The 16125-nt window shown below is 37.6% G+C and overlaps 1 protein-coding gene across 3 annotated transcripts in view; it reads left to right on the top strand.

The window, feature by feature from the left end:
* The window catches only part of GREB1 (growth regulating estrogen receptor binding 1), an 87581-nt gene that overhangs the window by 27322 nt on the left and 44134 nt on the right, over window positions 1-16125 (top strand). For 2 of the 3 annotated variants that reach the window (XM_071440699.1, XM_071440708.1), the window contains exons 2-4: window positions 5345-5501; window positions 9462-9587; window positions 10297-10473. In XM_071440699.1, the coding sequence (XP_071296800.1) occupies window positions 5345-5501; window positions 9462-9587; window positions 10297-10473 (460 nt within the window). The remainder of the gene's footprint in view (window positions 1-5344; window positions 5502-9461; window positions 9588-10296; window positions 10474-16125) is intronic. The other variant, XM_071440717.1, reaches the window with a different exon arrangement.

Below are 16125 nucleotides of genomic sequence, written 5' to 3'. Positions count from 1 at the left end.
TAACAGTGGTTTTATTTAAAGGTTTTATGTTGCATTTAAAATGTAATAGGCCAAATGGGGTCTACTGAACTGCCAAACTTTTGTCATATATGAAACACGGAATGACTAGAGACTTCTCATTCATCTGACAGTTTTACTGCTGAGGAATAAATTACTTCCCTGAAGAAGTGGATTTCAATCAACAGATCCATAAGTGACTACTGATTTTATTCTTGTTGATATTGCTAGAGTTTGGCTCAGGAAAGAATTGTAATTTCATTTCTTAGCATCTTTTGAAGCTTGAAAATTTCTCTTTCAGGGTAAGACTAACAGACAAAAATCAAACCTTTCTTGAAGATTTTGGTGAAAATAATTTTGTAAAATGTTGGTCTGGAAGTAATCTCAAATGAGGTGATGGTTCCCACGCTCCAGTGTTATATTATAAACATCAATCTTATGAGCCCTTTTTTTCCCCTCTCTCTTACTGCCAAGTCAGTCTGGCAGAATAGTGAGGAAACAGATTTGACTTCCAGAAACTAGCATTTTTCTCAGAAATTGGCAATAATCCACCTCTTTACAATGCTTTTAGGTGGTTTTGTACTGACAGAGAAAAAGCTTTGTAAATTACTTCTACAAGTGATAATTTTGTGGTCCATGAACAACTAGGTTGATTTCTGGAAGAATAATTTTTAATTTCTCTTTGCCCACATGGTCTGCAGCTGTATTACTAAATGAAACAATTGAAGGAGATATTTTATTTCTGTGTGCCAGAAATCGATTTTCTGTTGTAATGTCATGGCATAACTCTGGTGCTTGTACTCCCTCTCTTCAGTAGTTCCCAGACACACTTCAGGAGTCACAATGGACCAGTGACTGTTCCTGAAGGGCATTTTGGATGGAGTAACCTTATTTTGAGACTAGTAGTAAAGACATAACAATACTTTATTGTGTCTTGTGGGGGCTGAAAATCTTTTAGTTCTCCTGAATCAAGAATTTTATATATCCTGTGGGAATAGATTTTATGTAACCTGTGGGAAATAAATACCACACAGTATCACTTCTACACGTGACATTAATATAGACATTAATATAGGAGATTAAAAATAATTTATCCTTCCAAATCCAAAGCTAGAGATAACACTGTAATTACAGATAGCTTCATGAAAATAAAGGAGTAAATTGTGATGTTTCATGGCTGGACTGAATCCACGAGGAGGATTTTGCAGGATGTATTGCTACCATTGAAGAGAATCAGTTTTGTGCTGTCTCCAAATTTATTTTTCTTCTTATAGTCATATTTATATACGTGTCCCTACCCTAAGATTTCTTTTTTCTTAGACTGATGTTTTTAATACATCAGTAGAGACTTTACTGATCTTTACAAATATTAATGGATTTTAGGTGTTACTCGATAAATATAATTATATCCAAAGGGTAAAAGGATCACAGAACTGTTTTGGTCCTATTCTGTTAACAAATTGTTAATCTGCGGTAAACAACGCTTTCTCCCTCCTCGCAGAAAAAAATTGATAGATAGCCTTTTAGATACCTAAATCCCATGTCCATGCAAACAAATCCTTTCTTTCTATGCAAGCAAAAAACTGCCTTTTGCCATAGTGATAGCAAATTCTATTGGAGAGCATGAGAGCATCTTGCTATTCTCCTCTTAGAAATGATACAATAGAAATTACTCTGTTAAACTGTTTCAAAAGAATGAAGGCTGGCTGCTGAAATTTGGAAAAAATTCACTGCTAAAAAGCAATAATGAAAGGATTAATATAGTAAAGTAGCAGTATAAATTATGTTGCATAATGCAAAAATCTTGCAACTTAATATGAATCATTCCCACCTGTAACAATTTGTAACTTGTATCTAAGGCTGAATTTCTTAGTAATCAACCAGATTAATTTCCTAATTTCCAGCTTAATTACCCTGATTATTTTTTTAAGTCAACATAACACAGCCCACATATACTCTTTAGTTTCCTCAGTTTCTGCTGAGGGCAGGCTTCATTTATCAGTCTGTTTCAATGGGAGTTGTTAAAAGCCTTGGATTACTTGCCATGCTCTAAAGTCCATAGCATTCGTTAGGATACTCAGTCTGTCCTAGGTGTAGGATTAATTTTGTCCAGAATTGCTGTGCTAGACCTTCAGTCTTCACAAAACACTGGCGCTTCTCACGGCAAAAAGTCAGTGAAGTGCTGCTGTCTGTTCCACTGTGCACAAGATCTCCCTGTGTGATCTGGGTGCTGGCCCTGAATGTCCTCCTGCTCCTGGCCATCGCCCTCTCTTGCTGTGGCCAGTCATTGTCATGGCTCTCCTGGCTGAGGGAACTCCTTCCTGAAATCACAGCACGGGAGGGCAGGCTCATAGCAGGTTTTCTTAAGCCCTGACTAGTTCAACTGCAGTTGAACTTGAAGTTGATTCTAACCGTGACAGACATTCACCCTTAAGAAGGTCCCCATTTTTTTAATTACACAGTCCCTGCTTACCACTGAAATGCTGGTAGTTCTTTATTTGGAATTTGAGATGCTTCTTTAAGTGACTAACAAACTTTAGCTCACATTTTTAGATGCCTGGACTTAGCATCTCTCTTTGCCAGCATTATCCATGGATTTCTAAGGCATTGTTCTGACCTGTTTCATTTGTGCCTGCAATGTTTTCTTAGACTCCCTAGTGGATCAGAGTGTTTTTTGTCTTTTTATCATGCTTTTATGAGGCTCTTCCTGGTCCAGCTCTTTGCCTTTTTTTCTCCTCCTTATATTGGCAAGTATTTTCCTCTGCATGCTCTCCATGGAAACTGACCATGTGACAGGGAGATGCCCTTTGATTTATCAGTAGATGGGGTTGAGGGCCATCCTTCTGTGTCAGTGTATGGGGATTTTTTAGTAGACCATCTATGTGCATGGCTTGGACTTTCACAAGCATTTGCAAGTTTAGCCTATGGCACCCAGTTGTACCCAAGAGAAACATAAATCAGTGCTGAGGTCGTTGAAGCAGGGACACAGGACTCAGTTTTTGCTTCCTGATGCCATGGAGTCAGCAATTGTCAATTCAGATACCACAGTCTGAGCAGCTCTAAAGAAAAGAGGGGATGACAACTGTCTTATAGCAAGTGTGAAATGGTTTCTCCCTTGCTTGCTTTGGAGAAGTAATTTCTTTTGTAGTTGAGAGTCAGTGGGGCTCTGAACAGCAGAGACTAGTGCTGGAAAAAAAGCTCCTGTAATGCCCATTTTCTGGTTCCAGTGGTGTGTGTTTGATGACAAAAAATGGCTAAAAAATATTTATCACATCTTCCAAAATAGGTTGCTGGGTATATGATTGTGTTTACACTATGATTTAAGATCACACAAACACATGAGATCTTACAAATCCAGAAAGTGTATTTTTGTTTCTTTTTAACAACCCATTCACAAAATTAAATAAGCTGCCTAAAAAGCAAACAAACATGCTTGTGTTGCAAAGAATTCCAAAACCTGCCTCTTTCACAAATAATATAATCTTAACTGATTCCTTATCTGTAACATCACATTGATAAGATGCTGGTTTCTGCCATCCTCAGGATTAAGTACAAGATTTCTCTTCTGACCACTTGTGGGCTCTGTAAATCCTGAGCAAGCATTCAGCATTGGATATAATTAATTTCAGAGCTGACCTGGGGTTTCGTGCATATACCTTTGATAAAGCTTGTTAAGGACATTTCTGATGTTAGGCTTTTCTCATTCTCTTCAGCTGCCTTTGGTGTAGGGGGAAGCAATACTCAAAAGGATCCAAAGGGTTCCTACCAGTGTGGGATGGGAACTGTGAGAAGCTTTCTGTGTTGGAGGAGAAGATGCAGCCTGATTTCCATACTAGCAGTGAACATCTTTAATAGGCTTTGCATCTTCCTTTTTGCCCCTTACTAAATGGATATATTAGTACTTCCTTTTAGCCCCTTACTAAATGGATACATCAGTACTGTTCAGTGCAGCTCCTCTGATTTTGTGTATATACATGGATATTTTGTTGGTAGTGCCTTCTTTTAGTTTAATAATTTTCTTCAATACTGCCTCCATTGTTTTATTGTTCTCATTATGGTTCTGTTAGTACTGTATATATCTATTATAGCAATTTTATATCATGTAGTACTAGCTATACTCTCTATACAGTATTAACATGATACAAACAAGTTCATTAAAATATGATTATATATGTAAAATATGCTTTACAAAGTCATAGAAGGTTATCCAAATCAACAAGTTTGTATGTTGTTCCCTTCAAAGCCCTTTTCCCATGACAAGCAGTATGTGGTTTCACAGTGGTTTTCCTTTTGCTTGACTGATTCCTATGGGATGCTTCTCAACAGGGGAATTTCCCAAGCAGCATCCAGGGCTGAGGAGGGGCTGTTCAGGGTTTAGGAATTACTGCCACAAACAGGAAGCGTTTCATGCTTTCTATTCACAGTTACTTGAGGAGGGAAAGGACATGGGGCCCAGGGCAAGAGCTACTTTGTAATAGGGAAAGAAAGCTGACATGGCTTTTGGTTACACCAGTTCATTGTGTTCCCTGTAGAAAGTAGGTGTCAGTTAATTCCATGGAATATTCAGCTGGAATAGACTGCCTGCTCAGTGACAGATTGAATAAATTACATGGTTTCACTAAAAGTAAACTCCTAATAAATAAGTGAATGCAATATCAATGCATGTGGATGGATACTGTTTCATTAATAAAAAACAAAGCAAAAAAGGGCTGTGTTTTACAAGGAAAAATACTTCCTTGTAAAGGGTGAAAAGTAAAAGTTTAGGGTGAAAAGTAAAAGTTATATTTCACCCTCTGTGGGTTACAGCAATGTTACATTATTTATGAGACAGCACCTCTGAAAGAAATGTTGAACTGCTTTAGCCAGGTTCAGCCATGATGGACCATGCAAAGAAAAGTACACAAAACTGTGCTATTGCCCAGATCATTTATTCTGCTCAAATCGCTTGAAATAGAAAGGCTGTTTAACAATAGACTGATGACTATTGAAAGTACCTCTCCTCAATTGCTATATAAATCAAGGAATTACTTGAATCAGATTTCTAGTCACTTTTTCAAGAAGGTGCCAAAGCTTGCTGCCTTTCTGCTGAATTAGAGAAAGCTGTTACTTTTAGATAACTTCCTGTAATTTACCAGCAGGATCTGCTCAGTGACTGCTGCAGTCAGTGTTCTTTGCCTTTCTTTGTGGACAATGGAGCATTTCTCTTTCATGAGAAATGTTGAGCCCTGGCATCAGCATGCAGTGATGGAGTTCTGAGTGCTTAAATTGTAATATCTTTCTTTCTTTTTTTTTTTCTCTTCCTGTCTCTTTTGCCTTTTTTTTTTTTGTTTGTTTGTTTTTGGAGAAGATGGGAAATTCTTACGCTGGCCAGCTCAAGACAACACGGTTTGAAGAAGTGTTGCATAATTCCATCGAGGCCTCTCTCCGCTCAAACAACTTAGTTCCCAGACCAATCTTTTCTCAGTTGTATTTGGAAGCTGAACAGCAACTATCATCACTGGAAGGTAGGAAAAAATGGAATTTCTATTTCTGTCAAAGGCAATTCTGCTATTTACTCAGCCATGGCCCAGTATACGCATTTTAAATCATAATATGGATAAGCATAAGTTTTTATTTGGATTTTTTTATGATCTGCAAATATATATGCATTAGAATTGGATTAAAAATACAAAATGCACTGTCTTTTATTTTGACAAAATTAAACCACTTGCTCAGATTCATCTATACACGTAAATTGAAGTTCTAGGAATTGTTCCATTACATTTGTGAGAAGTCTTTGGAGATTTGGAAATCTGTTATCCTATAATTTATTATATACTGGTCAAAGTCACGCAGTAAATGGTAGAAAACCCATAATAGATTTGTAAAACACGTATGCTAAGACTGATTTTCAATGTGCATAAATACAACAGAAATATTTTTTAGCTTTTGAGATGGTTTATAATTACTTCAGGCATAATATTTGTAGTTATTCTATGGTTACAAAGGTAAAATTTAGGATGTGTACTCTCACAAACCCTGCACAAGTTGATATTTAACAAACAGGATTTCTCACTGAATTTGTATGTGTGTTTACAGAAGGCTGCTTTCTCAGTAATGCAGTTTAAATGAACTGTATGGATCTGCTAAACAAACTCATGGTGCAGTTTGGTGTCTGTTACTTGTATTGGTCTCATGGTTTCCAGGGAGTTTTCTGGTGTGTGCATAACACTGGCATGGTAGTGTAAGGCTGTGTTTAATAATTTGATTATTTAGTAATTTCTGTCAAGAGGGTGGAATTTCATGTCTTTTGTCCACACCTACTTTCCCTGTCATACTTTGCTGCTGTTATTGAGAAATGCAGAAAGGTCCACAGTAACACACACACACACGCAAAATCAGGCCAAGGAGTGGTAACAGATAAAAGTATTTTGCACAGATTAAAGTCTTTGCTATTGCCTCACAGTGACAGCTGCGAATATTTCTTGAAAAAAAATCTGCTTGCACATCAGTAAGTTCCTCTTTTCTTCTTTTTTTTTTTTGCTAATATAGGACAAAATAATGAATATACAATAATTGTTTAAATATATTTGCTGTTTATTCCCCGCACAAAATGTTCCTTCTATCAAACCCTTCCCTAAGAATTTAATAAAGTTCCATGGTAGCTGTGATGTCACAAAATTGATTATGACATCAGTTGGGAAAGATAGTACAGGAGCAGATGCATTGTTCAGGAACAAAAGTACAATTTCACACTTCTGTAGTTTCTTTCTTTCTTTCAAGACTTTCAAAGAACTTTGCAAACCTTGAGGGGCTGATTCTGTGTTCGTTGTAGTTAATGGAAACAGAATTGAAGTGTAATTAAAAGTCTCATAACAGCCTGGCAGAGAGCATTCCTTTCATGAAAGTTTCAGACAAGGGGAACTCTGAAGTGACCTATAATGGAGTGCCTCCTAGGTTGTTCCTCAGGTGGAAGAGGTCTTCAGGCTGCTCTTACATACTGCAGCCTCGTCAGAAATTGAATCTTCCACTTCTAGCTACATGAATCCCTATGCTCTGAGGGCCAGGAGGCTCCTGAATCAGAGAGACATCCTAGGGGGCTTGTGTAATGCCAATGAAACCCTTTACAGGTGGCAGCAGCTCATGCTTGAGTGCTTTCTCTTTTACTCTTTCCCCTTTTGAACTGAAAATGCTGTAGCTCTCTTATTTCTTAGTCTCCACTTCCATTTTCCATTTCTTTCTTAAATCAGCTGTTATGGTTAACAAACCTCACAGTTTACCTCTATCCAAAAGGGAAATAAAACATATCCTGTTCTGTTCTCTTCATCTATCCATACATTCCCATTTCCTTCCTTTTCATGACTTTTGCCATCTTTTGGATCTTCCATTGTGCTAATTTAATACATAAACCCAGCAAAAAGAAAAGAGGAAATTGGTCACATTTTTTTCCTTATTTGGATTTTTTGCTGGTTAGCAAGCTGGGATGGCTCAGGAAAGGCTCCATTAAGTGTCAGAGCTGGCACAAAGGGAGGGAGGGAGGGAGGAAGGAAGGAAGGAAGGAAGGAAGGAAGGAAGGAAGGAAGGAAGGAAGGAAGGAAGGAAGGAAGGAAGGGATTCAGCCCTTTTGCATTGCATTTGGATATTAGTCAAGGTTATGTAATAACACATGACTTACCCTTTACTTAAATAGCATAGAAGAAGAGTTTCATTCTTCCCTTCATTCAATTGCAGCATCTTTGTCTTTAGACCATGCCCTTAAAATAGTTGTGTTTAGTGTTCTGTTCTTAGTTATGTGCACCACACAACTGGAGCTTAATGTTCAGAGTTCAAAAGTAAACGTACCCTTCAAATCCTCTTCTAGATTGGACTGTAAATCTTAAGGACCTTGACAGATAAATCTTTAGACTCCAGATTTACTTTCTCCTCTGTAGCTCTCATTTATCCTATAGTAGTTTTCTAGATGACTGTGCAATATTTTGTCAATAAAATAAAAGGATATTCTGAGGAGGGTCATAGGAAAGAAAAGAGAAATCCTTGATGATATCCTGTGAGATTCTTAGTACCTGACCCAAAGCCAATTGAAGCAAAGAGATTATGTCTGGTTGTCACTGGGCTTTGGAGGATGACTGCTCTGCTTCACTGTTTTTCTGTTTCAAGACTAAAACCTGAATCAACAGTGTAATTTCAGTGCCTAATTGCTCTTTTACTTGCCCAAGTGCAAGCAGCTATTCAGCTTCCTGCTGGTCTTCAAGTACCTGCAGCCCTTCATGACCCAGTTTTGCCAGTGGAAGCTCTTGCTGTGTTTGCTGCAGGCATGTCCCTACACACCCCTAGAAGGCTACAAGCCTAAGACAAACCCCACTGGGTTCACTTAGTACTTGTGCACTGTCTCTCTTGTATGTAAAATGTTCCTCAGTCCTGTCTGTGGAAATGTCTTCCCCATTCTCCAGTTAATTGCTCTCCTCTGCTTGCCCCATTTGTCCCGTTTGCCAGGAGCGTGTCTGAGCCAGAAGAGGGGATGGAGCCATTGGTCAGTATGGTCAGTTTTGCTGGAGTTGTTGAATCATTCATGAAAAAGCCATCGTCCTTTGGGTGGAGAGATGAGGCCAGTCTCTAGTGGAAGGGGTGAAACACACAGCAATAAAGCCCTCTGAAAACACCGAACACATTCTAAAAATTGAAGCTTACATCATGTATTCCTCTCCAGCATTCAGTACTACCTCCATAGTGCCTCTTGGACTTGCACAGTCCAAGCACAGGCTGGAATGAATAATTTTCCTGAGCATCTGCCTTTCCTTGACACTGTACAGGGAGTGTTGGTGCATTACTGGGAGCTCTGGATTCTGGTACGAGACAGACGGGCTGAGAATTAGGTGTTCTTGTCATGGCATCATCTGTGGTGAAGCAAGTTTCTAGTAGGAACTGTTTTTTCACTGTCCTGTACAAAACCAAGGACATGGTCAATGCCTAATTAATAAATTCTGTACTTGGACTGTAGCCAGGACATTCTAAAGTGCCAAGAAGTAATGACTTTGGGTTTTATTGGCTGTTAATATTATAAACAAAGGATACAGTTACACTGTTTTGATCAGCAAGGGATCAAGCATTAGAAGCTAGTCCCCTAAAAATTGTGCACTTATATTAAAATAATGTGATTTAAAAATTAATCCGTTGAGGCTTCTTTTTATTTGTACTTTAAGGCGTTTTACTTTCTCAGGTGCTGTTGAGTCATGTTTTTGAACTTCTTTTGCACAGGAGCTAACATCTTTATTTTCTTGGTGAAAGACATTCTATCATAAGCATGACTGGACGCTGGAGCTTTAAGGAATAACAACTATCAAGAGTTGGCAACAGTAAAGTCATTGTCAAGAGAAGAGAATCCAATTTGCTGTAATACTTTCTGTAACTGGGTTGCCCTGTTCACTCACTGATTTGTTGCCAGCATTTTCTGGTGTCCAAGTCATTTATGCTATGATAATTTGCAGCAGGCAGCAGAGCAGATAATGAGGAAGAAGAAGAAGAAGAGGAGGAAGAAGAAGGCTCAGAATCAAGTAGTCCTCCTGTTTCTTACCAGGTGAAGCCTCCCCCAGAAGGATGTTGCACTACTGATGGTAAGAATACCAACCGTGCTGTCAGAAGCCTTTGCCCTACTGAAAAGGGTAGAATTTGGGCTATTTCCCCTATAATTTGTCAGAATGAGATAATCTATATGATATAAAAATCCTAAAAATGTCAGTGTTCATTACCTGCCCAATAAGGCTGGATGGCTCTCAGTTGCTCTTCTGTTTGACAGGGTCTTTGTTCAGTGTCAGATAAGCATTTGTGTTGGAATGCCTGGCACAAGGACAGAACTTCTATTCTCTTAGGCAACATAGCCTTTAAATTGCTGACTTTGCAGGCATAGCATTTACTAAAATGAGTGTGATAATTCTTATTGCTTTATCACCACTCTTTCCTGCTTAAAGTGTATTAAGTGTAAAAAATATTTGAAAACCCAGGAAAAGCTGGTGAAATTCACCAGATTTTGAGACCTATTTTCTCCCTTTTTGAATGTCTCACCTAAGTTATGATGATAGTGATGATAGTAGTCCCATAAATATGTAGGTTGCTAACTATTACCAAGAGAAACTTCATTGTGCATTTTGTTTATGGCTGACCAAACTGAGGGAAGAAAATTCTCTTTAAGTATGCCCTTGATCTTAGTGGGTAAGAGTTTTGCTTTCATAAAAAATATAGGAAGTCCTTTAACAAAGACAACTGTGAGCAGGAAACAAAAACATCTTTTCAACTTAAAATAAGTTGAATTGTTTTTTTTCCTAGGTTTCTGCCAGGCTGGTAAAGATTTGAGACTGGTTTCAATTTCTAATGAACATATTGAGGTGCCATCCGGATTTTTACTTGTTGGTGCAAAGTCACCAAATTTACCTGATCACCTGTTAGTGTGTGCTGTGGATAAAAGATTCCTGCCAGATGACAACGGGCGCAATGCCCTGCTGGGTGAGTGTCTGGCTCCAGTAACTGGGTTCTTCTGTGGCTTCAGTTAATAGCTAATTGTGGTTTTGGGTTCAGCAGATCTTATTTCTGTTACACATCTACAGTGATGCTCACAGGTCATGCACAAGAAGATAACAAGTCAGAGCTGGCTGTGTTTGCTTTGGAAAGATGCAGAGTGAGCCACGTCATTAGAGATGCTTCATCACCTTCTGTCCATCAGGCCAAGGCTAAAGTCATTATTTGGCTGGTGCATGTCCTAGTTGCTGGAACTGCACATCTTAACTGGACTGGTTGAACTGCTGCCTGTGTCTGTTGTAGCTTTCCAAATATAGATGTGTACAGACTGTAGGCCTGTCAAGTGGAAATTTCAGGCTCTTATATACATATAAACAGTTTAATGATAGTTTAGACCACAAAAAATAATGACCATTTCAATTTACCTCTTTGAGATAGGGATAATATTCTCCACTGTGTTTGAACAATAGCCTGGGTTCTGTTCCTAACCAATGACTTCTTGCTATCATCATATAAATAAATATGAGTCATTATAAGTTGAAATTTTTCCCATATATGCAATCAATTAACACTGTGTGTTTGAAAAATACTCTTAGTAGGAATCTTCAATTTATTTGGTTTAATCTACTTAAAAGTTTAATTTCTGACATAAAAAGAGATCCTTCTTCTGATATAAAAATAGATACTTCTATCTATTTTTATTATAGTCTTTCTGACTGCCATTAACTTTATCCAAATCAAGCCAAATAGGGAAAACCTGCAATCATGTGAATTACTTAAATGAAATTAATGTTACTAAAATGAAATATTTTTTATATTGGGAAAGGTGGTGAATAACAGGAGGGGGAACTCATTTTTCAATCAGACACTCTCAGGTATGTGTATATTGTTTTCAGAGTTCACAAAAAAATGGTGCATCATATATTTGTGCACCACTCTGAGCTTTGAATAGCAAAAGGGAAACATTTCCCAAGAATTTTAAGAGGTTTCTTTCACAAACACTGAGGGATATGACATGAGCTCAGTTGTTATCTCAGTTTGAGCAGCTCTCCAAGGCATTTGGGTTGACAGTGGAGTGTGAAGGTGCATAATGTGATCCTATGTACAGTAATTTCTTTTCCTATGTGATCTTGTAGAGTTGGATTGGTCACAGTGCATTTGACCAGTGATTGTAAAAGAATTAGAAGGGTTGTAAATCACCCACGTGTTGTCATTTTAAAGATAAAGACAGGAATGTTGTACCACTCAAGTCATTCAGTGCTAGCACTATTAACAGCTTAAGCTCCTTAGGCTGTTAGCAGAGAGGAAGTAGTGTATTTGTTAATTGCGTGCTAAACAAGAACAGAAAAAGGCAACAGGAACATAATTGGGAGGGTTTTATGCTACTTGCATCCTCAGTTTGCTTATTTAATACATTTTAGTTTCCTGAAACCATTTAAACGCTTGTTTTTGACTGTTGTTATACACTTAAACCCCAGTTAACCATATTCTTTTGCAGAGAATTCTAGTAACTCTGTAGTATGACTTTTATGTGTTCTACAACAAGCTCAAATACAAAAGAGCTTACATGCTTTAAGATCTGAATTCTTCATCTGGAAGGTGGAGATAAAATAATGTTCCTGATCCCTAACCTAATGAAAAAAATTATGTATCATAATACATAATTTAATAAAAAAATAATGTCATGCTAGCATGAGATAGTATATTTTTTGTACAATAGGTCATACTGTGGATAGAAATGATTGCTTGATTCAGGTTTTCATATCCCAGTGCAAGTCAAATCAGGGGAAGTAAAATTAGAAGTAGACATGAGTAGTCTGATGGTTTTGGACACATAGTGGGATATAAGCCAGAACCATCATTGCTCTAAATAATCTCCAAATGTAGCACAGTGATCTCTGTCTGGCAGTAGATTTAAATTGAAAACACACCAAATGAAGAAGGGAAACAATTAAGTGTCTTGCTTTTCAAGACAGCATAGAAGCCTTATTTTTGGTATTCTGAGTTCTGTCAAACATATTGGCCTTTTGAAACAGCATGGAAAGTGGTCCCTTCAAGCCTTTGTAAGTTTAGAGGGAAATTGAATTGGATTCATTTTGAATTGAAATTAGCTGTCATGAGTCAGAGTATATATCCCACACTTTTAGTGAGGCTTGTTGGTGATACAGACACAGCATTTGTAACCCTTCAGCCTCACTGGTTTTTTTTTACCTAATTTCATGTTTTTCCTCTTAATATACTGTATTTTTGTAAGGCAGCTGTTCCTCAGTACTGTTGACTTTTTTCAAAAGAATTTATCTAAAGAGAGAAGACACCAATGAGTCACCCAATAGTTTCCTGGTTTCTTATGGTCTGCTGCATCTGTTTGTGAAGCTGCCTGTGGATTGTACAAAAAGACCTGAAGAAAGCAGGAAATGTCTCAGTAATTTCAGGGCCAGATTTTGACTTTCTATCTTGTTCCCATTTGGGAATGTTGATATTCCTCTGAGGCATGGGCCATTTTACTGATAATGCTACCAAGTTGTCCCACGAATCAAGGCAGATGTGCTTGTGATTTGAAAGTCATTTCTGTTGGAGGTTGTTTTGTTTTTTAGTTTTTACAGTTGATGTATTATTCCATAGGAAGACAACCTCAGCAGTTTCTGGAAAAGACTATGTTTTTGATAAGGAAAATGTCTCTAGGCATGTTCCTCATCTGATTCTGTTAATCATGTTAGATCGCAGATTTAACTGCTTTGCAAAACAGATGCAGGTTTTTGCCTTTAGGAAGCTGTTTCTTGGGTTCTTTGCAGTCTAAAGGAATGCTTAGATGGAGGAAGTGATCTGTGATAGTGAGATATTTATTATTTCCAAATTAAAGCAGCAAACATGTATCACTCCCCAAAGTAGTTTTTCTCTTCTTTTGTTTTTTTTTTTTCCTAGATCTTGCTATTCAGGGGTGTCTCTCATTATAAACAAAGCAGCTATTCACCTATCATCTTCCAAAAGACCAAACAGCTGCCTACTTTCCTATCAGGAAACAAGAAATGTTGTTGTTTTCTTTTTTTTCTGTAGGACCCTGAGGTCAGAAGGACAGAGGAAAAGATTAGTTTGCTTGCATTGTAAGCTGTATGTAAGAGGAAAACATTGTAGTATAAAATACTGTGACTGCTTCTTATAAATATGCAATGATCTGTTGGGCTTTTGTAGCAGTACTGAGTTGCCATACAATGGAGCTCTCTGCCCTGACCATATTGATTTTATTCATTTTTTAAACTTAGGACTTCAGTCTTCAAATTAAGTGGTACTGAGTAGGTGGGAAAACCATCAAGCATTGTCAGTGTTTGACTGCCTTTTTCTATGAGTAGAACTGAAAAGAAGAAATACTTGTGGTGAAAAGCTGAAAATACAATCATTCTTTGTTTAAACAAGCTGCAAACTGTCCAGCAAAATATTAATGTTAATTAAAAGCCTATTACTAATTTAAAATAAAAAGAAGAAGAAAATTTTCTACTACTTTATTAAAGATTTTACTATGAAATATCAAGTGGGTGTCCTTCCATTCTGAACTCCTCTCTTTATCCCTACACAAGCTCACTGTTGATCCAAAGGAACCATTTTATCAGTGAGAAGGTAGGTCAGGTTTCATAACCTTTTGGTCCAAGGTCCTTCTTCAGAGCACAAGGTTCCTGCTGTGGAAGAGCTTTTTAAATTATGGACAATTGATTATTGTGATCTGAGCAAATTCAAGCAAATGCATATGACAAATCACAGATGCAATCAAACACCTTCTGATTAAACAAACTTCAGAGGGGAACAGCCTTTAGTCACAACTGAGCTGAGCTCAGTATGAACCAATGACCAAAAGGTGAAAGGCTTTTAGCCCCTAAACTCCAGGCATTGATTTCTAATTCTCTTGTGAAATCAATCCCATGACATAGATATATTGGGTCACCTTATGGCTGACCCAAGTCCCCTGACCTTTGTGCTCTCTGTAATGTATGGAAGAATATTTAATGCAGCTTGTTTATGAAACAAGCTGTCCCCTCTGTCAGCTGCTGCCTTGGGCCATGGCATGAACAGGGCATTCAGAGGAGGATGATGAAATGTTTGGGTTCTCAGTGTTACTCAATCTGCCACATAAAATGCTCTGAGCAGGGGTGGCAGAGCCCTGCAATGAGAAATGACTGAACAGCATCTTATTGCACTGGAACTATAAGAGCATGCTGTGTTCTATCTGTGGTTGCAGGGCTGAGCTGCATTAATGAAGCAATGGCTGTCACCAAGGAGTGTCAGTCAGAGGGAATGGATGGAAAAGGATGTTGACAAGAGCTTACAAGAAAGGACTGAGTCACACTCAGAGGGCTGGAGAAACTAGATGTGGAAGTTGACAATTTAACTTAAAGGAAAATTAAAAAATAACCTTTTAAAATGTCCTCCAAGGGCTTTTCAAAACAAGTGGACAATTTAGATCTGTTTAATCTTTACGAGCCTCACCTTATGCTATATAGAGTGTAAACTAATTTTCCAGTAGATGCTGCAGAGTTAAGAATAGGTGATAAGGGCAAAAGGTTTTTTTCAGGTAAAAGTTACTGCTAAATCTGGTTTGGGCAGATGTAATTTACAGAAGTGATCTGAAAATCTGAAGTCCAAATGACAAGATTTTCTGTCTGCTGTCCAACTTGGATTGAACAAATACTTCAATATATGGCTTTGTCAAGTTGCTTTGTCAAGACACTCCCAGCAAAATGGTAAAACCTGGAAAAGCGTACTTTTGGAAAAAAACAAAGAGTAAATTTGAAAACATGCTCCATCTTGCAGGTGGCCACCAGGCAAAAATTGCAGTGCTGCTGCTGTGATGCTCTGTGTGCTGCTAAATAGATGGGAAGTTTTCATTTACCAGCAAAAGCATTTTTGATGATTTCTTAATCGGCATAAAATGCATGCAAACTCTACAGCTTTTGCCACATCCGTTCTAATTTTGTTTCCTTTTGTTGTTGCTTTTATTGCAGCTACTCAAGGCTCTGTGATGTTAGACAGATGCTTTTGTGCTGACTGATATAACACAGAGGATTCTGCAGAGTCATGACTTGTCCTGATTTTATGAGTCACAATGACTTTTATCATCCTACTGACTAGGATCAGAGAGATAATAGGCAGCATTCAATGGTTGTTAGCACTTGTTCCCATGGATACCAGACCAATCTCCACATCAACTTTAGTTTTTAATAAATTCTTCTGAACCTTTTGAAAACTAATGAAAGTGCTCGGGTTGAAAACCAAACAACAGGTGTTTACAGGGAATTATGTTTCAGTGTTTGTACTTTACAAAAAGAAAAAAGCATTGACCATTAGTTTGTAAATTTAATTGTTTGAGATATGTGATGGAAATAATAAATTTCATAAATGTCTCTTAATTTGATTTACCATATTATTGATCCTTTATTCCAGTTTTTTCTTGGACAATGGTATTGTCCACCTTATGTGTAATACATTTTACCATGTTTCAATTCACTGAATAGAAAGGAATGCTTAGATGGAGGAATAGACCCTGAATAGACACTTCTCAATTCCTGTTATTACACATAAAAATGTACATTACATATGATTAAAATTAAAGAAAAGGTCATACTTCAGGTCATGTGTAGGGAACAGAGAGAA

Source organism: Agelaius tricolor, unplaced genomic scaffold, assembly GCF_023055355.1.
Source record: "Agelaius tricolor isolate 1412-34295 unplaced genomic scaffold, bAgeTri1.0.p SCAF_1, whole genome shotgun sequence".
NCBI lineage: Eukaryota > Metazoa > Chordata > Aves > Passeriformes > Icteridae > Agelaius > Agelaius tricolor.
Note: the sequence above shows the minus strand (reverse complement) of the source record. Positions and strands in the feature narration are given on the sequence as shown.